Source organism: Populus alba, chromosome 7 (genome assembly GCF_005239225.2).
Source record: "Populus alba chromosome 7, ASM523922v2, whole genome shotgun sequence".
Lineage (NCBI taxonomy): Eukaryota > Viridiplantae > Streptophyta > Magnoliopsida > Malpighiales > Salicaceae > Populus > Populus alba.
This window is the reverse complement of record NC_133290.1, coordinates 2,401,841-2,422,089: the sequence shown is the minus strand read 5'-3', so window position 1 is coordinate 2,422,089 and position 20,249 is coordinate 2,401,841. Positions and strand designations below refer to the sequence as shown.

Genomic DNA, 20,249 nt, shown 5'->3' with positions numbered 1-20,249 from the left:
CTTGTGTAATTTTTATTTCAGGAGAATTAGCTCTAGTATGTTTTTATATGTTTAATTGTTATCAATTTATCTTTATATTTTAAATAATTATTCAATCTATAATTTTGATAGATTCCATTTAAAGGAATGAAAATACCAAAAACTTCTCAAGCAATATTTATTAAAAAAATTTATATATTTTTTATTTATATTTAATTAGGTCATGTTTGTGTTTTCTCAAGGGTACTTTCATCAACTTAAATATAAATATTTGAAAAATAATATATTGGAGATTTATTCCATTTTTAGGGGAGAATTAAAAGTAACTAGATTTATAAAAATAAATTGAAGATCAGACATAAAATATATTAAAAAAAAGGTTACCTAATTCTCTAAATTCAAGATATTTTAGCATAAAACAAAAAATAAATGCCTCGGGGCTTACCAAATTAACTAAGGTTGATGCATTTTTAGTTGGCTTTTACAAAATCTTTCTTAGAAAAAAAAAGGGTATTGATTTTCCTCTATTTTCTTATATTTTATAAGAAATTTAATAAATTTTCTTAGTAATATCCCAAGATTTAAACCTAAAAAGATGAAGAAAAATAGGTTAATGAGCTTTAAAAAACTCTAAAAGGGGGTACGCAAATCTAATCATCAATCTTTACTTAATTTACAAATTAGTTAAAGAAATCATATGTGATTGATTAATGAAAGGTTAAAATCTATCATACTCGGTTGGTTTGTTCCAGAGATAAGGGACAGATTTGACCAAACATCCAAATAATATGGACGACTTTCTTACCCTATTTATAGGGACAAAAATAAACTATAGATTTATATATAAATATATATTCCACTCTCATCTTCAGCTTCTTCTTCAGGGAGTGAAAACAGAATCCATAAATAAGATAAAAGAGTTGAAAAGATCGAAATGGTACCCTCCTGAATTTCTCACTTTCACTCGCACATTCTCTGCCCCTCCTGCTCTTCCCTGCTTCCTTTAATCATCAGGTAAAAAAAACATATTTATTTATTTATTCTTAAATATCATTAAAAAATAATATGAAAGTAAAGTAAAGATCAGATTCTCGGTCTCATTGAGTTTATTTATGCTTGAAAGGAAAAGGGGTGGGTGAGAATTATTATTATTACTATATCATCTGTTGATGGGATGGGTGCTCCTAAGCAGAAGTGGACTGCCGAAGAAGAGGCAGCCCTTAAAGCTGGAGTGCTTAAGCATGGCACTGGCAAATGGCGTACAATCCTTATGGATCCTGAATTTAGTGCCATCTTGCGTTTGCGTTCCAATGTTGATCTCAAGGTATGGATATTTCTATGTACACTCCCTTGTTTTCTATATAAAAACCTCATGCCCTCGTGTTCTTTGATGATGAATAGCTTTTAACTCTCTCTGGGCAGGATAAATGGAGAAATATAAATGTGACTGCAATATGGGGGTCAAGGAAAAAGGCGAAGATCGCACTTAAAAGGAGACCACTGACTCCTAAGCGCGAGGAGAATGCAAAGGCTCTCAGCACTGTTGTTCAGACCAATGAAGAAGTTGTTGATGCTAAGCCTCTCGCATTTGCTAGTGGGACACCAGGGAATGGTGGTCCAAAAGACCTGCTTGCAAGGTTATATACTTCTGATTTTTCTGAGCTTGGATGTATCTTTTGATAATGGTATGCAAATGAAGTTGGAAAATGGAAAAATGACAAATTAACCTGCTTTTCTGCTATCAAGATGTTATGGATTAGCTGTCTGGTTAATATTGTTATACAAAAACAGAAAAATTCATAATATTCAAGTACATCAATGTTCATGAACCTAGATGATGAGGTCTTGACTTAGTGATGTTATGGTGCTATGAAGAAATTTGATATAATTGAACTATCTCACACCATTATTTTTGTTCTCAAAAAGAAATTTGAAAAAACAGTTTCCATATTATAATTTTAAGTTGTGTATCCTTCCCACAAGCCTGACAACATCATAATGGCAGATCTTAACTAGGAAAAAAAAAAATCCAGTTATCACGCATACAAGCTTGATTGTATTGCCTTGGGGCTCTATTAGAAAGACTGGTGAGTTAATTAGCCAGCTCAGCCTGTGAAGGCAAGAAGGGTTGGTTTAGGTGGCTGAAAATCCATAATCCGTTTTTTATTAGTAAAAGAACAACCATTATGGGGCCCAATATTCAACCAAAATATGTTCTTAGATGGGGGTTAATGTCATATTAGAAGTCAAGTAAAATAGTTTGAATGAGAATATGTTTCCCTGCTGTATTCACGTTTATTGTTTTGAGATCTTCAAGTTCAATTCTTCTCTTTTTCTCACCATGGCACTGTAATGTGTGTGCTGACCCTGAGGAACAGCAACCTTCCCTATGAGTCTCTTTGAACATGGTATATCATGGCGTTATTTGAGTTTCTTATGCTCACTGATTTGTTGCATATGTGTCCTTCTCGATGCCATTTCCAATTTCTATGCATTTTGGCCTATGTTACTTTCTGTAGATCTTTAGACATTCTGCTTTGGTATATGAACCAGTTTGGCTTGAAAAAAAATTATCTCCTGCTTGTTGTGTGTCACCTTTTCATTTCCATTTGTTTTCTCCCTCCAAACAATTTAATTCCTCCCTGGGTTGCTAAAAACTTGTCCTTGTGCCATTAAGTTGATGATTGTGTTCTACAGATTCCGCACTTTGAATTTTCAAAGTGTTTCAATTTCTATTATGGGAAAATTTCATATGTACAAATAAATCTAATCCAAGAGTGTAAATGGCGAAATGGTATGTTTTGATAACATTGCAAATGGAATTCTAATGATGATTAATGGCAGTATATTACAACTCAAAACCCTATAGTTATGATCTATGAATGCTTTGAGAATTCAGAACACGAGGCTATATTTGCATGCAGTTGCTTATAAAGATTTAGTTTCTCAAGGCCACAAAATCTCTGTACCGGGAACCAACCTGTCCTGTTTTTTTGTGCAATTATTAACTAACTTTGTTGTGACCTACTTTTGTGGCTGTAGGTTGGATAATCTAATATTAGAGGCTATTACCACTTTGAAGGAGCCAACGGGTTCTGACAAGGCTTCAATTGCTTTGTACATACAGGTACATAGCCTCACATGTCTCTCATTTATAATGTGGGGCATATGTTGAGTTTCAGAAATAAAAAAAGTCGAACTGCTGGACATTGTTGATGTTCGTCTCTCCAGATTTCTGGTTTTTTTTTTTTTTAACATTTTTTTTTATATGAATCCAACTATCAATAACTATGTCAATCTAAGCATGTCCAATAGTTGTACTTCCTACGCAAGCACACACACAGATTACTCATTGGTGATCAAATTGATTTTGATGTATTGTCTTTTAATTTGTAGGAGAAGTACTGGGCACCCATGAACCTCAGAAAGCTATTGGGAGGAAAACTGAAGCATTTGACTGCCAATGGAAATTTGATTACGGTAATAATTACTCTGCGGTGGTACATGAGCATGCATGGAAACTAATTAGATCTTGAAGTGATTTGAATTAACGTCCTCTGTCTGAAGAGTCAAATCAATTCCGTAAGTTTTTTGTTTCAAGGACATTTTAGAAGTCTATGATGCAGGACAGTGAAAATTAACAATGTTATGTTTACAGAAAAAGTAGGATGAACAGTAGTGTGAAAAGAATTTATGATGGGAAGATATGTGTTTGAGGCTTTGAGCTTATAATGCTGGTGAATATTTAAAAGAACATCTTATATCACAATCGTCCTTTTATGTATGTATTTACAGGTTCAGCACAAGTACAGGATTGCACCTAGTTCAACATTTTCTGAAGGAAGAAAAAACCATGTCCTCCCAGAAGGAAAACGGAAGGATGCATTAAAATTGGAGAAGAGTAAGAACAAAATCCTTACTAAAGCCCATGTTGATCGAGACCTATCAAAGATTCAGGGCATGACTGCCTTGGAGGCTGCTGCAGCTGCTGCAAAGGCAGTCGCAGAGGCAGAATCTGCAATTGCAGATGCTGAAGCAGCTGCAAGGGAGGCTGAGAAAGCAGAGGCAGAGGCAGAAGCAGCACAAATTTTTGCTAAAGCAGCGATTAAGGCATTTAAGCTCCGGGCATGTCATACCTGGTAAACTCATCTCTCTGCTGTTATACCAAGATAAAATCTCATCCACTAGCTGAGTTGCACTGCGCTCTGTGCATTGGACAAATTTATTTCACGTATAACTTCTAGTGGTTAAACCCAGCTTTTTGTTTCATGCTTAAGAGTAAAATCATTCAAAGCTTAGCTTTAAGAAGAATGATATGCTTTTTTTACTTTGCCAAGATTGCTTTAATCTTTCTTTCTTCATTTGTTTTCTTTCCTTGCCTTCTTTTTTCTTTGTTTTCTGGTGGGGGAGATGGAAAGAGCTTAATAATTTTAGTCTTCCTCTAATCTTTTTGATATCTTTTTAAAACTTATGCAAATGACATGTTTTACAGATGGATGTCTGAGTTGATGGGAACGAAACATGCATTGGACTTGACATCATGTTGATGCAGCTGTATCAGCTGTCATTTTGTCCATACAACTGTAAATGTGGTTAACTTGTAAATCGGGAGATGCAAAATTATTCCATGAAATCATGCTGCCCATTTAGAGGGATCATTTCGTGAGCAGAGTATAGGTTTTTGACATCAAACTTTACAATGTGGTAAAGGAGTAGACACTGGTGAAAAAAATCAGGATTAGGAAGCTGGATTGCTGAACAAGATGAGACATCTAAATGTTATTTAGATCGTTAATCAATCCAATGAAGAGTGAATGGATGTTGTTTTTGAATTTTTAATGTTCCCTGGTCTAACTGCTGAAAAAACACTTGTTGCTCTTTATAGGTGGCAATTTGTTTTCAGAATGAGGATCATGCCTGCAATGATCTGTTCTGCAATCGTACAGGAATGTTTCTCTGTGAATTCTTCAGGGGAATTGAAATTCTTAATTACTTTTATTCATTCTTTTTCTTGAATTTCTTTAGTTAATCTTGCCAAGAAGCTTTAAAATGATTAAACAACAAAATGATCATTTGTAAAGTCACCTTTCTTTATTCTTTTTTTCCCCTTAGATAATAAAAATTGCATTTTTTCAAACCCTAATCATCAAAGCCCTAACTTCCGTGAAACTTCTTCAGCTTCATGGTCCGTAAAACCCTTTCTCTGCCACCAGGATTCAACAGTATGGCAAGCAAAGGAGTGCAAGGAGCTAGGGATTGCCACTTCGCAAAACAACAGAAAAGAGCGAGCCAAGGCCAGCTTTCTTAGTGAAGAAAGCTGCTCAAGCATCGTCTATTCTTGATGTAATTTTGTATCATGTAGACCAAAATTGGCAGTCACTCCTGCCCAGGATGATAGGGGAAGAATATGCTATCCTTTTTTCCTGCTTTCCTTCCAAACATCTAGTATGGCCTGAGCTGAGGGCAATTCGGATCTATACAGATCATTAGCTTCCGTTGTTCCTATTTCAAGCTCTACCTCTTCAGCATCTTTTGCAGACTCTTCTAATAAAATATTTGAGAGCTTCTTGTCTAAACAATCAGTAGAAGCACCAGATGCCACATCATCAGCAAAAACATCCCTCTTCACTAGTAGGTTTGTGGCTACTTCCAGGCCATTAACAGAGTTTCCAGTGCTAGAGGCTGCTTCTGGATCATCACCCTCTCTGTTGGTGCTACTGCTATTAACAAGGGACATATCTGGAATGATGCTAGTTTTATTAACAAAAGTATCCTCATCCAGCTCGAGATTTCCATCTACCATACTTGCAGAAGTGGTTAGCATAAATGCGCTCCTATTGCCTGCAATTTCCCCACTGTTAGTATTAATATGAGTATCATCAGTGTCTTCAATGCAATAATTGGTGCGGGGTAAACCTCCTGATGAGCCAGGCCTGCATAGAGACCGCAATGATCTTGACAAGTTAGAGACTGTCACCTCCGATGCCATTCGACAATGACCAACTGCATCCAACAGCTTCTCTAAACTATCCTGACTGATTTTTTCTCCATTTTTCTCAAAAAGATCTGTCCACTGCCTTTCACTAATTTGAAATGAGGCATGGGCCATGGTGTTAACAAGAGTGACAGCCCTCTCATAATTCTCTTGAGCTGTGGCTTGAAATACCATTTCAGTGAAGAGCAGTGGATGAGGGATTTCTCCAGCTTCCAAAATTTCATCAAATGCATGCTCCAGAAGATGACTCTGCATTAAGAGAACATGAAGTCAAGAGATTTAATAATCTACTCATTGAGTTCATATGTAAGTTAAAATGAACTGGCATGGCCAAAAACTTTAAAAATTTAAATGCAGAAAACAACTAGTAAGGACAAGTCCACCTTTCCAGATCTAGATGCTTCCACAAGCAATGGCGCATATTTAATTTGATCCAGCTGATACCCAGAGAAAGACATGTCCTTGTAAACATACTCAAAGTATTCCCATTGGAGTACACGAGCAGATACCTCAAGCATTGAACTGTACGTGTACCCATCTGGTATAATGGTAGTGCCACTATGATCAACTCCCTTAATGTCCTCAAACAACTCCTTTGCTTCAGAGAACAAATCACTTCGGCTATAAACTTTCAGCATAGTGTTTATGGTCCCAATGTTAGGGACACAGTGGGCTTTCATGTGTTCAAAGATAGATATGCAATTATCAATATGCCCACCATCCATAGAAGACGCTATCATTCCAGTGAGAGATACCTCCAAAGGCTTCTTATAACGGAGTCTTTTCATTTTCTCAACCTGCAGGCATGTTATTAAGATATATTCTGTAGCCTATAGATATTAAATAAAATGCAGCCATAGAAGCCTAAAAAAGAAGCCAAAGAGCAGATAGTTCAACAATGCCATAACCAAGCAACCTACAAGTCCAGGGCAATTAATCAATTGCTAGAGTGAAGATTCTGACCTCTAGCATAGCATCTTGCCACCTTCCATTGTAGCAAAGGCAGCAAGCTAGCTCATAATATACGCTGGCTGCTCCAACTACTCCTCTTTTTTCCATGTCCCTCACTGCTTCCACAGCTTCATTGACTCTACCTTCCTCCCAAAACGCTCTCACAAGAACTGGAAAGTCACAATACATAAATGCCTGAGCCATGTCCCAAATTAGGGAGAAACTATATAGATTTTTATGCAAACTAAATACCTTTGTATGTAAGGGCTTTTAGAGATTCCCCGCTTTTCTTCATTTTCCTGAAGTACTCATGGACAGATTCGTACTTTCCAGAATTCAGCATTACCTTACAAGAAGCATCTCCTGTAAGACTTGCATATAAATATAATTCAAGGAACACAACATCTTGCATACAAAATTTCAATTACCAGTCAAAACATCAATCTAAATTACCCTATGGACGAATAACAGCCACAAATAGATTGGAATATAACTCTATAACTAATTAACAGAAGTGTATGGATTGATAAACCATCACAAAAACTGGATTTCTCCCCAGGTAAAACAGCATTTTTGTGCCCATTACTCAAATATTATACTTAAACACTCAAATTATAATAGCTCCCATGTTACATGAAATAAGAAGAAAAGAAAACTCAAAGATACTTGATCAAGCCTAAATTGCTAATGTTAACTTTATTTTGGAATGGCAAACTTGTTTTGACCACACCCAACTGACGGCTAAAGTATAGAAGTCATAGGATCAACATTATATTGCTGAATGTGAAACATTATAAGAATCAAAGCCATTAAAGCCCTTTTCTTCACCATTCTACTCTTCACATAACAATCAGCAAGTTATAGGCATGCTTAGTCACATGGCTAGGAGGCACATAACGACCCAACCATTCTTATTATGTTGCATGTCTATGGATGTCACAGTCCAGCAATTACCTCCATTGCTAATCCATACGTTGCTCCATTGGGTTTAAGACCACATCTTCTCAACTGCTGAAAAACCCATGATACACCTTTCCATTGCTGGGATGGAACACAGGCATTCAGTATCTGCAAAATGAGTTGGAAGAAGCCAAGTAACAAGTCTTTAACAGATTAAAGAAATCTAAAAAATGTGAAGGGAGAGGCATAGAGATGTTCTCTTACAGCATTATATATAACCAGATCTGGTTCAAGGACTGGGTCCCAGTTCTTGTTAAGCATATTATTGATTCGTTTAGAAGGTCTATGCCTCATGCATTCAATAACTTTCACCAACTCTTTCAGAAGACCAGTTTGGCCGAGTGTAACAGCAATACTGTGATATGCAGCCATATCAGGATATATTCTGCGGTCTTCCTGAATGTATGAAGAGTAAGAACCAATATAACGGGTGAGTGTGTATGATGATGAAGAAAATTAATGTATGAAGTAACAAATCCATGGAGCATTACACGCATCAGATTAAAAATGCTAAGTGCTTCCTGGGGCCTCCTTTCCTTCCCAAGAACTGACAAGAGTTTTGTGTAAACAAACCTACAAAAAGCATTGATTTGTTTATATGATAAAACATATAGTTTTTAGAGTCTCTGGCAAGATAAAAAAAACATTACAATTGTGAAGTGTTTCAAGCAATGCAAAGACCAGTTTTCAAAAAACTCACTAGCATAGTAAGCATGACTAAAAACAGAAAGAGCATATCGAGTGGCATCTTGTCAAATCTAGTGTATACTTTCAGGAATTGTAACAGAAAGGCCACAGTTAACCTACTTGAGCAAACAAAAATCCTAAAACCATATATCAGGTTACTTTAAAATCTAATTTTTAGATCACAATTCACATGTCTGTTGTCCCAAGAACTCGTTATAGATAAGGTCCGCTGCCACCAGCCCGCACACCAAATGTAAAGGTTACCTTTATACTACACTTTTCTACTACTTATGAAATGCCCTAGCTGCAACAAAGTCAATTCTGGAATCAGGAACAAATAGCAGAGAACCAAGTTTGGAAAATCCAGCATGCCTATAGTTCAAAACTCCTCCATTTATTGTTAACCTGAGAGCCATATATGGCTCAATAGACGAATTTTCCACAAAAGTTCACAAGGAAGAAATGTTAACACGTGGATAAGATATCTGGTCAACCACAAAGTTAACGAGACAATCCTAATCCTCGAAACAAAAACCAAAACACCAAAACCATTACCTGCTCTTACAATCTCTACGTTCCTTGTCATTATACACCCATTCCACAACAGCCATTGCCTGTGACCATTTACCATTGTTCCCAAGTTCCTCCACAATCTTCAGCAACTGACCTTCACTAAACCTCAACCCTGACTGCTTCATTATCTTGGCTAACTTCCAATCCTTTACACTTACGTCCCTGCAACTTAACCTACAAAATTACAAAAAAGAAAAGAAGAAAAAAGAATCACACATCATTCATAAAAGAAGAAGAAAAAAAAGGTAAATCACAAACCTATCAACAATAAACCGAATTGCCTCCCCTTCTCCACGCCACCGCTTCGCAGGGTCCCATTTCTCTTCACTACCACTTCTCAACCAATCACTGTCTTCCACATCAATATCATCATCAAAAACCCACTTCAAATTACCCTCAAAAACCTCCTTCAACTGTCTCAAATTCTCTCTCTTTAACTTACCTCCATTAAACTCCCTACTTCCACTACCAATCTCTTTCAACTTCACTTTCTCTATTCTCTCCCATGGCTTCCCCACTAACAAACCCCCTCCACTCTCACCCCTTCTTTCCTCACTTATTGCCTTATTGAACTCTTTGTATTCATGTTTTAAAGCTTGAAAATGGGATTCTTCTTCTAAAACAAAAAGGGCTTGTCTTTGGAGCTCAACATCTTTGTTGAGTTTGCGGTTGTGCTTTTGGATTTCTTTCTTGCGGAGATTATGGACTATTTTGGGAGTTGGGTACACCCCTCTTTTCAGTAGCCTTCGTTTTATGGCTTCAATGTTTGGTTCGAATTGGGGTAGAGAAGATGAGGAAGAAGCTATTGCAGCTTCCATGGTGGCAGGAAGCTACAATTCTGTCAAGGGGAAATTCTTGCTAAAGATCAGCCCCCTCTTTGTATTTGTACATGTACTTGTACTAGGATTAATTTCATTTTCAATGCCTCAAGTTTATATGATCTAATCACTTCCCAAAAGTTTCTTTTCTTATAAATTGATCCCTGGGTCCTTCAATTCTGTTTTTCTTTTTCTTTTTCTTCAAAGAAGTATAAATAGTTTATCTGTTAATTTTCAAAGCAAGTTTGTGATGTGATTAATTTTAAGACATATAATAAAAATTATATTTTCAAAGGAAATTATTTAAAAAAGCACAAAAAATTTAATCAATAATTACAGGAAAAATAAAAAGTCAAATTCACTTAATTTTTTTTTTTTATAAAAAAACTTAATCAATAAAATCTTTTTATTTAGATGATTCATTGTTTTTGTAAGAAAGAAAAATGCAATTCATCTTTTGTATATAATAATTATACTTGATTAAATTTAATTGTCGAGTTTCATGTTATTAAATATTGTTGAATTTCACATGGCTTAGTATTTTTGGATCAACTTATACATTAATTAAGACTAGTTAAATCTCTCATCAAATAATTTTAAAAACGCGCCATTATATCAACCTCATATTAAAAATTATTTTTTAAAAAAAAAAATCTAAAAACTAAAAAAAATAAACTTTTTAATCACTAATTGGCTAGACACAAGGTTCCAAGAAACAAACTCATCCAAAGAAACGGGGTATTTAAGTTGAATCGAAGGCAATACAGAGATGATGCTAGCTAGATTCCACAAGCTAAACTTGAAGCTAAGAAATGAAGAAAACAAGAAATCATTTTCTTTCTTTTTTCGATTAAGACAAATCAAAACGTTTTTCTCAATGAAGACAGCCTCATACAAGCTTTGATTCCGGCTCCTCAATCTGTCTTCTTACCTCTATAAAGTCTTGTCATCAATCTCTTTGTTGTTTTCAACTCTGCCTGAAGCCAAGTTTGTACTTTGTACACAAAAACATAGCTCAGGCTCAATATTATGGCACACAAGAATATTGGTAATCGTCAAGAAGCTGTTATTGATATAGTTAAGCCAATAAGTTTCACGGGAGGGCTAGAGTTCTCCAGCCTCACCTACACTGTGACTAAAAGTCAGAAGCTTGAAGGGAAATGGATAAAGCAAAAGGTGGACTTGTTGAATAGGATTACTGGTTATGCACCAAAAGGGTGTATTACTGCAGTCATGGGGCCTAGCGGTGCTCGAAAATCCACCTTGTTAGATGGACTTGCCGGCCGTACCTTGGTTTATCGGTGCGTACGTGATCGATTCTTGACCTTTGCATGGTTTTATGATGATAGTAAGGTGTTTGAATGGTTTACAGAAGAATGATACTTGAAAGTATACTTGATAAATATGAAAAAAAAGAAAGAGAAGAAGAGTACTTTGGTAAGTTTAAAGTAACGAACTGTTGGAGCTGCAAATAGATTCTCTCGAGACAAAAGAGAAAAATGAACATATCTCCCTTCCAAAACTGTTATGGAAACGAATTTATTTTATGCTTCTGTTTTTTGAAACATTTATCTTAATAGTGAAAGTTGCAGCATATAGATTTGAGACACGATTTCCTTGAAGTTGTTTTAAATCACTGCTTACTTAATTGTTTGGTTCAAATAATAACAAGAAAAAAAATCACATCACTTGTTGGTGGGAATGAGGATTTGAAGCTGCTAGAATCATAAACATACAAGGATTGCTGAACTATATATTGCCTTGGGGCTACGAGGACCATTCTTTTATTTCTTGCTGGTCCTCTATATGTCCCTTCTTTCAACCAACTCATCCGTGGTGTTTGTGAGCTCAGTGGTGCCAAATTACATTCTGGGTTATGCAGCAGTCATTGCTTTCACTGCACTATTTTTCTTGTTTGGTGGCTACTTCTTGAATAGCCATGATATCCCCATATATTGGAGGTGGATGAACAAGATCTCCACTATGACATACTCATATGAAGGGCTTCTGATGAACCAGTACCAGACATCGGATCCTTTTGGAATAAATCCTGCTGGACAAATTGTCAACGGCACCACCATCTTAAAATCACTCGGTATTAGTACCGATGAATCGAAGAAGTGGGAGAACGTGCTTGTGATGTTGGGCTGGGCTGTTCTATACAGGATATTTTTCTACATAGTTCTTCGGTTCTCCAAGAACCAGAGGTCATAGAAAATCACACAGAGGAAGTGGGAGTTCCATCATTATATTTGCAAACATTTCTTTCTTCATGTAATCCTACACATCCTTCTGTTTGTTGTTATATCTGAGATCATATTCATACTTTACCTTCAGCACTATTCAGTGTTGACAAAAGCACTGTTACCTGTGGAAATCTCTTTACCTCTTCTTTTTGCTCTGAAATAAATTTATGGTCAGCCATAAGTTAGCTTGCTTTATCTTTCAGGCAAGCAGAAAAGTATTTTACTTCATTTTCATAGTATGATCAGGTTTTCAAAAGGCTGTTACTGGTGAGACACCAAAAATTATTTTGAACCTGAAACTAACTTGTTTTCAGCATATCTTTTAGAGACAATTATAGACAAAGCCTTTCAAACTTCGATGAAGCATTTAACCAGGATCATCAGGGGATCGTTTCACATGCCAATGAGGAGAAAATACAATGATATTCTTGACGACTCGTACCAAAACAAGACGGTTCTCTACTTCTCTTCTACGCTTAGTCACTGATGGATTTGCCTTCTACCATTTGGAAACAGAAAAATCGACTTGTAACACATTTATTAGCAGGCAGTATCATATTCTACAAGGCTTTTCATATCCTTTTGAGATTCTTTTCTAAGAGGACATAGGCAACCTTGAAAAAGTCAAGGTAAAACAACACATTTCCTTAATTTCCACGTCTTAAAATACATACCCTCAAACTGAAAAGGCTTGTTAAGATCTCTAACGATATTTTCAACGGACTTCTCATAATTCTCTATTGAATCTCCTTCAAAACTGTGGGTGCTAGAATGAAAAATTTGCAGAAGAAATATTATTTATATTCTTAGTATAACATTAATGTTGTAGTCAAGCCAGAGCACGAATCAAACTTTTTGCTATTTATGTCTTAATATGAATATAACTCATTAGTTAATAACAACTTTAATTTGTTCCTTTATTTGTTTTCTTGAAGATAATGATAGTAATATTGGTGGAGTTAATGATAAATGTAACATGAAAATTTTAATAACATGATCATATCTTATGAGTTTAAAAAAAAACTAAAATTAAAAATATAAAACCACTTTTCTTTATTTTCAAAGTTTTATTTTAGTTTTTAGAATTGTTCATATATAAAAAAAAATAAGCACAACAGGGCAATGAAACACATTTTATATCATAAAATGATATGATTGATAATATGGTGAGTGATATAGCACAATATGGTATGATGGTGATAATACTAGGAACATAGCACCCTACACGTAAAATACTATAAACAGAAAATAGAACACTATTTTTTATGTTTTTTAAAATCTTATAAATTATTTATAGAAAATAGAAAACAACAATGGCAGAAAACAAGGCCTTACTTATCAAGTAGAAGGAAGAAGGAAGAAGGAAGAGGAAGGGAAGCATCAAGCTAGCAACCCAGTTGGAGGTGCAAAGGTTGACTACAGATGGACAGTACTCATTGGAAGTGTCTAAAAGAATCGTCTAAAACGTCTGACATTAGCCTTTCATTACACATAGTAATTTGTAACCAAACCAAACCCATTTCCACGATGTTGCTTCCATCCATACGTATTAACAGACAAGAAGAGAGACAGAAAATGAAGGGTTGGTCTGCCCTCTTATTTTAATCTTTCTTAATTTAATATACACTCCCTCTACCAAAACAATGTTTGTTTTTGTTAGTCAATTGCCAGATAATATTCTAACATAAAAATATGGTAATCAAATTTTGTTTTATTCTAATATTTCTTAAGCTCCCTCTAATTTTCCTCCCTTCCTCTAACTTGTACAAATATTGGAAGTCAAACCTGTGTTATCAACCTCTTTTTCCTCAAAATCTTGTGTTTTTTAGATGCCCTTTTGTCCCTCAAGTTAAAGGATAATCATTCCAGGATGCCCTCCAAGGATTGTAGTTTCTTACACAACTGAACATCTGACATGTTAAAGAGTCAACCCGTTGGCTCTTGAGCCGAGGGCAGTCGAGTTGTGGAGAATACAAGGCATAAGTAGTTGAGAAAGGTTTCTGTGGTTTGATTATGAGTTTGATAAGTTCTCGATGGGGAGAGTTCAGTTTAAGATGAGAAGATGATGGGAAGAATGCATGTTTGGATGTTAACAGCAAGTGTTGGCTCTTTTATTGTATCCCTCGTCCATGTTATCCATTTAACCTGTGCAGAAAAAGGTCAGTATATCATCATAGCCTGTTAATCAAGTTATCAATAGATATGAACATCATAATTGAATTTATTGACAGCTACTTCGTTTCTAGATCTGATATTTGTAACGATGTTAAACCTAGTTGACAAGAATATTGTACTCATTGGATCATATATGAAATACAATAGATAGAGGATTCTGATCTATGAAGCTAGGTTCCTGGAAGTAGATCTTCTATGGAAGATGTGAAGCAACAAACAATAACTGGAAGAAATTACAGGTTGTGTACTTTAAACCTGAGTGGCATGGCATGATCATTAGCTGCTGACAAAAAATTGTAATAAATATTATTTCTTGCAGCCATCTGAATATATAGTTTAATCCCAAGTTACAAAGTCTTAAATTTCAGTCCCTTTTTTTGCATGTGCAGGTTTTGTCAGCATAGCATGCTGTGCTGAATCATCAAATTTTACAGATAATACCAATATTAGCTGGATATCAGATGAGGGACGGTTCCCTCATGAGAATACAGGTTGCGAAAACATAACCAGGCAAGCAGAAAATGATGCAAATTATGATAGAGTTCGAATTTTCTACATTGAATCAGGGAGGAGAATATGTTACAATTTTTCAACTACTAGGAATCAAAACTATCTCATAAGGGCTACATTTCTCTTTAATGATTCTTTGGGATCTTCTTTCGATGTCTCGATTGGTTTCACACCAACAAGTCATGTGAAATTGTCCAAGGATTTGGAGGTTGAGAGAGTTTTTAAAGCTACTAATCACGATGTAGACTTTTGCTTAATGAGTCATTATGGATATCCATACATTTCAAAGCTTGAACTGAGGCCCTTGGGGGATTCGAAGTATTTATGGGGAGAAGCTTCTGGTGTTTTGAAATTGGTTAGCAGAGTTGACGCAGGAAACACGGGAAATAGCATCAGGTATGCTTTCTACTCCATTTTTATGCTTGTGTATGCATCGGAATAAAGAAAGAAAGATTTGATTTTTCTGAAATTAAGGGATAAGCAGCTCATATTTCCAAGAGATGAATAATTACTCAGAGGCCTTGTCCTTGAAAGCAAGCAAGATATGTCATATGCCCACTAAATTAAGTACCAATTGTTAATGAGGATGTTGAAAGAGAGAACAATTAAAAACAGTTCTTCTATTTGGAATAGTTGGCAAAAGCACAGACAAGAAAAGCAAAAGAAAGAATTTAGAGGAGAGCTACAGGTGCTGAAGGCAGAGATAGAGCCAAAAGACATGGCCAAAACATTAGGCAAAAACTTTAAGTGGTGTCAAAATGTTTGTTGCCTGGTAGTCTGTTAAACTTTCTCCTCGGAAGGACGGTAAATATAGAGAACCATTTCAGTTGGAAAGCCAAAATTTTGTTTTCTTAATTGTAAACATTATAGGAAACCTTTTCTGATACCTTATTATGCACAAGGAATTTCTGGTGTAACATGTTACTTGTAATATATTGAAGATTTGCCCGTTGTTGTCCAAAGCACATACTGACCTACCAATTTCAGGTACCCAGATGACTCATTTGACAGAATCTGGAGAAGGCCTGACCCCAAAACGGTTTCCTTATCGGAACCGACTAATTCCACCACTTACATCCATGATGTTGAGAAAACAGTGCCAGCCAAAGTTCTCCAAACAGCACTAACCCACACAGACAGACTGGAGTTCCTGCACAATGACCTTGAAACACAGGATTCCAATTACACTGTGTTCCTCTACTTTTTTGAGCTCGATCAATCTATAAAAACTGGCCAAAGGGTATTTGACATTTATATTAATAATGAAATAAAGCTGGGGAAATTTGACATTCGGGCTAATGGGTCAGCCTATAGGGAAGCTGATCTAAGTGTCACAGCAAGCAGGTCTCTAAACTTGACCTTAGTCAAGGTTGAAAATGCATCTGACCTCGGACCTATTTTAAATGCCTACGAGATCTTGCAATGGATTCAAGGAACTAACCAGCAAGATGGTAAGTTCAATGGTTACATGTCATGTCAAATACCATACATCACTTACTTCTCCAGCTTGCTTATTGACAACTAAATCACCAACCTCTTTCTTCAGTGGAAGTGATCATGAAGGTGAGAAATGAACTGATGCTGAATAACAAGGAGAATGAACTGCTGCAGAGTTGGTCAGGAGATCCATGCTTTCCTCCATGGAAAGGTCTGAAATGCCAGAACATCAGTGGGTCCTTATCTGTAATCACAGGACTGTAAGTCTCTCACCCCTCTTTTCTGAAACAATCCTGTTCATGTGAGATCAAATGATTCTGCACAATCAACATCTTAAATTATTTTCTCTTTCTTCAGGAATATTTCTTCAAGTCAATTTCAAGGGCCAATTCCAGCCAGTATTACTGAGCTGAGCTACCTAAAGGAATTGTATGATTGATTGTGCTGCTATCTATTATTTTGCTAGTGCTATTGTCTTCTAGGCAATGATAGCAACTTATTTCTGTCACTTTTGGTAATGCAGGAACCTTAGCTACAATGGCTTCACTGGCGAGATCCCACAGTTCCCGAAATCCTCAGTGTTGACATCAGTGTAATTTTCTTGTTCTTATGATTTTGGCCATTGTGTTGCATCAAGTTATACATATATATTTAATGATGGAATCAATAAAGCTGTAAAGCTCCATCTGGCGTTTGATTATATTCGACACAAATTTGTTTTATTTTGCATATTTGGTTGACCTTATCCTGCAAACAAAGCAATTTTTTCAGTTTTATTGTAGCAAGTTTACTGGAGTTGCACAGATGGTTTGCTTTTGTTACCATATTGTGTTTGTACGTAAACGCTATTTGATTTACATTTACTTACCAGGGATCTGAGCTTCAATTATCTTACTGGATCTGTTCCAGATTCTCTTGCTTCTCTTACAAATTTGAAAACATTGTAAGTCAAGAGATATTGCATGTCTTTTACTTAAATAAAAAGAGATGTACATCTTACGTTAACATATTTTAAAAATGTGCCATTGTAAATTCACTACTTTTATGTTCTTCATCCCTAGATATTTCGGATGCAATTCTCTCTCCAGCAAAGAACTTCCTTCCAACAGTTCAAGACTCATCACAGAGTATGAAATCTACTATATTAGCCCTAATATGAATGCCAATCTAGCATTAAGAATGAAAGGCTAACGGTATTGGTTTCGATTTCAGCTCTGGGAAATGTAGTAGACATGGATCTACTAAAAACACACAAGGAATTTTCATTGGAACCATTACAGGTGGATCATTTCTGTTCGCCTTTGCAGTCGGAATGTTTTGCAGTTGCTTCTGCAGAAACAAGTCAAGGACACGACGAAATTTCGTTATGAAATCAAACCCAATGACAAAGAGTGAGTAAACTCATCCTTTCACACTCCTATCTCCAAAAGATAAATTGTGAAGCAGACTGATTTTTTTCTTCTGGTTGGCTAACTTTACAATAAAAAATTTCAGTTTCTTACTTTAAGAAAGCTGTACTTCAATTTTGTTGCCAAAATTCCTTGCATTTATCTGGAACTGAGGCCTGAAAATATACAGAATACAATGGAAAATAAGGATGTATGGAAACAAGTATCTTAATGATCTTTATCTACTGTGCAATACAAATCCTGAAGATAATAAATTCAAGCCTGAAATCCGTAGAAATGATTTCGAAGCATGTACAAACACATACCAATACAGACATGCATACATTCATCAATTTGTTTGCTTATACTAAAGCATAATATGCATTTATCATCATTCATTCGAATCTACGACAAAACAATGCAGCTGTCGAGTAAATTCAATTGAATATTTATTCTCTCTGTACATTATTTGATTGAGAAATCTCTATGAACATCTCAACAAATATCTCTCTCATACAAAATGCAGATGCTGTTTACTCTGTAGCTAGCACTGTGGTTTCTGTGTCAAAGTCGATAAACATTCAATCCTTTCCACTAGATTACATAGAGAATGTGACCCACAAGTACAAAACCTTAATCGGTGAAGGTGGGTTTGGATCCGTATACAGTGGCACTCTACCAGATGGTCAGGAAGTGGCAGTTAAGGTCCGGTCATCTACTTCAACTCAGGGGACTCGGGAATTCGATAATGAGGTAGACATGGATCGTACTCATGTTTTTCGATTTATTTATAGATCAACAAATTATCTTCTTTTTGGCTATTGTTGGGATAATTCAGTGAAGTATATTTGACAAGTGACATTCATTGTCAATGTTACAGCTAAACCTTCTATCAGCTCTCCGGCATGAGAACCTGGTGCCTCTTCTTGGTTATTGTTGTGAAAATGATCAACAAATTCTCGTTTATCCATTTATGTCCAATGGCTCTCTGCAAGATCGCCTCTATGGTACTTTCTAGTTAAAAAAACCCTCCTTAGTAAATCTGTTATGACATTGATATCTTCTCAACAACTGGTTCCTTGACAGGAGAAGCAGCAAAGAGAAAAACTCTTGACTGGCCAACCAGACTTTCTGTTGCTCTTGGTGCTGCTCGAGGCAAGTGATGTTGGGGTATTAAGCATTTTTTACTTCGTTACCTCTTAACTTATCATAAGGAAAGCAGAAGATGGATAGAAAAACATGATATTGCTTTAAATATTGCGGAAAGGTTGCCAAAATGTTTGAAGGATTTTATTGTTGTTCAGGTTTGACATATCTTCACACATTTTCTGGCCGTTGCATTATACATAGAGATGTCAAGTCAAGCAACATCCTTCTGGATCATAGCATGAATGCTAAGGTGACAGACTTCGGCTTCTCAAAGTATGCTCCTCAAGAAGGAGACAGTGGTGCTTCACTGGAAGTAAGAGGCACAGCTGGGTACTTGGATCCAGAGTGAGCACACATCTTTCATAGCTATATATCTTGATTTGGAATTCAGCTCCTCAAAGTTCCTTCAATAAATATAAATTTAATCAAATCAAAGCTTCTTTGTTCCATTTCACACCTCTGAATCCGAGTTTATTCAGGTACTACTCGACACAACATCTTTCTGCAAAAAGTGATGTCTTTAGCTTTGGGGTGGTTCTACTTGAAATCGTAAGTGGTCGGGAGCCTCTCAACATACACAGGCCACGACATGAGTGGAGCTTAGTTGAATGGGTACGTATTCTTGGTCAAGCTTTCTCATGTTTAAAACGTCGATGGCCACGATGCCTGTCTTTTCGATGTCATGTATTACTAGCATCTGCTTGAATTTCCTTGTAAACCAAAGAAAATGACTTTCCCGCAGGCAAAGCCATATATAAGGGAGTCAAGGATTGATGAAATTGTGGATCCTGGCATAAAGGGTGGGTACCATGCAGAGGCAATGTGGAGAGTGGTAGAGGTAGCACTAGTATGCATTGAGCCCTTCTCTGCTTATCGACCATGCATGGCTGACATTGTTCGGGAGCTCGAGGATGCTTTGATCATAGAAAACAACGCATCTGAATATATGAAGTCCATAGACAGTTTGGGAGGATACAGCTTGGGAGGGTCCAATCGCTTCTCAATTTCCACAGACAAGAAGATCGCTTTATCACCACCGGCTCCAACGCCACTAGACCCGTCACCAATCAATACACAAGCCTTGGCTCCTCTAGAGCCGAGATAGTAGATGGCCCGATAAGATGTGAATCTTTGAATGAAGATCCATCGAGTCGTATTATATGGCAGAAGATTATACAAGAGAGACTGTAAATTTCCATTGCTCTTTTACAAGAGATTATGCTTATTTGCTAGGAAATTTTAATTAATTTTTTCTCTACTATTCGAGTCAAAAACCTGTTTTTTAGCATAACTTTTAGCGGATGTGATACGGATTTAGCATTCTGATCAGAACTATGCATATTCGAGTGAATTGCTAAAAGCAGTGCTGAAGTGGATCCTT

The 20,249-nt window shown here is 36.2% G+C and overlaps 3 protein-coding genes across 6 annotated transcripts; 2 read left to right on the top strand and 1 right to left on the bottom strand.

The window, feature by feature from the left end:
• Positions 1 to 851: 851 nt before the first annotated feature.
• Positions 852 to 5,002, top strand: LOC118050514 (telomere repeat-binding factor 2). Of its 3 annotated transcripts, none has more exons than XM_035060880.2 (7): positions 852 to 993; positions 1,109 to 1,303; positions 1,402 to 1,616; positions 3,022 to 3,106; positions 3,376 to 3,459; positions 3,775 to 4,118; positions 4,865 to 5,002. In XM_035060880.2, exons 2-7 carry the CDS (start codon positions 1,154 to 1,156, stop codon positions 4,992 to 4,994), a joined length of 1,008 nt encoding a protein of 335 aa, XP_034916771.1. In that variant the 5' UTR covers positions 852 to 993; positions 1,109 to 1,153; the 3' UTR covers positions 4,995 to 5,002. The 3 variants fall into 3 exon arrangements, with proteins under 3 accessions (XP_034916771.1, XP_034916769.1, XP_034916772.1); XM_035060878.2 differs by having other exon boundaries at positions 1,103 to 1,303; XM_035060881.2 differs by lacking the exon at positions 4,865 to 5,002 and adding an exon at positions 4,472 to 4,811 and having other exon boundaries at positions 1,103 to 1,303.
• A 49-nt stretch (positions 5,003 to 5,051) lies between these two features.
• LOC118050513 (pentatricopeptide repeat-containing protein At5g67570, chloroplastic) lies at positions 5,052 to 10,035 on the bottom strand. 2 transcript variants are annotated; one of them, XM_035060877.2, is made up of 10 exons: positions 9,404 to 10,035; positions 9,128 to 9,319; positions 8,377 to 8,458; positions 8,090 to 8,281; positions 7,880 to 7,993; positions 7,178 to 7,271; positions 6,938 to 7,095; positions 6,358 to 6,771; positions 5,896 to 6,223; positions 5,052 to 5,820 (listed from the first exon to the last, which is right to left on the bottom strand). In XM_035060877.2, the coding sequence occupies exons 1-10, from the start codon at positions 9,961 to 9,963 to the stop codon at positions 5,390 to 5,392; spliced, it is 2,565 nt and encodes an 854-aa protein (XP_034916768.1). In that variant the 5' UTR covers positions 9,964 to 10,035; the 3' UTR covers positions 5,052 to 5,389. The 2 variants fall into 2 exon arrangements, with proteins under 2 accessions (XP_034916768.1, XP_034916767.1); XM_035060876.2 differs by having other exon boundaries at positions 5,052 to 6,223; positions 9,404 to 10,034.
• A 3,907-nt stretch (positions 10,036 to 13,942) lies between these two features.
• LOC118050515 (nodulation receptor kinase) lies at positions 13,943 to 20,159 on the top strand. The gene is made up of 15 exons (XM_035060883.2): positions 13,943 to 14,368; positions 14,774 to 15,290; positions 15,882 to 16,345; positions 16,441 to 16,591; positions 16,689 to 16,760; positions 16,855 to 16,923; positions 17,203 to 17,274; positions 17,393 to 17,458; positions 17,544 to 17,722; positions 18,246 to 18,472; positions 18,600 to 18,726; positions 18,806 to 18,874; positions 19,024 to 19,213; positions 19,348 to 19,480; positions 19,611 to 20,159. The coding sequence occupies exons 1-15, from the start codon at positions 14,272 to 14,274 to the stop codon at positions 19,971 to 19,973; spliced, it is 2,796 nt and encodes a 931-aa protein (XP_034916774.1). The 5' UTR covers positions 13,943 to 14,271; the 3' UTR covers positions 19,974 to 20,159.
• Positions 20,160 to 20,249: the final 90 nt, after the last annotated feature.

Coding starts and splice junctions, on each gene's coding strand:
- LOC118050514 (XM_035060880.2), top strand. CDS start 1,154: ATGGGTGCTCCTAAGCAGAAGTGGACTGCCGAAGAAGAGGCAGCCCTT. Junction 1,617..3,021: donor CCAAAAGACCTGCTTGCAAG/GTTATATACTTC, acceptor TTGTGGCTGTAG/GTTGGATAATCTAATATTAG. Junction 3,460..3,774: donor CCAATGGAAATTTGATTACG/GTAATAATTACT, acceptor ATGTATTTACAG/GTTCAGCACAAGTACAGGAT.
- LOC118050513 (XM_035060876.2), bottom strand. CDS start 9,963: ATGGAAGCTGCAATAGCTTCTTCCTCATCTTCTCTACCCCAATTCGAA. Junction 7,994..8,089: donor ATCTGGTTATATATAATGCT/GTAAGAGAACAT, acceptor CTCATTTTGCAG/ATACTGAATGCCTGTGTTCC. Junction 6,772..6,937: donor GGCAAGATGCTATGCTAGAG/GTCAGAATCTTC, acceptor ACATGCCTGCAG/GTTGAGAAAATGAAAAGACT.
- LOC118050515 (XM_035060883.2), top strand. CDS start 14,272: ATGATGGGAAGAATGCATGTTTGGATGTTAACAGCAAGTGTTGGCTCT. Junction 16,761..16,854: donor CTGAGCTACCTAAAGGAATT/GTATGATTGATT, acceptor TTGGTAATGCAG/GAACCTTAGCTACAATGGCT. Junction 17,723..18,245: donor ATCAAACCCAATGACAAAGA/GTGAGTAAACTC, acceptor TACAAAATGCAG/ATGCTGTTTACTCTGTAGCT.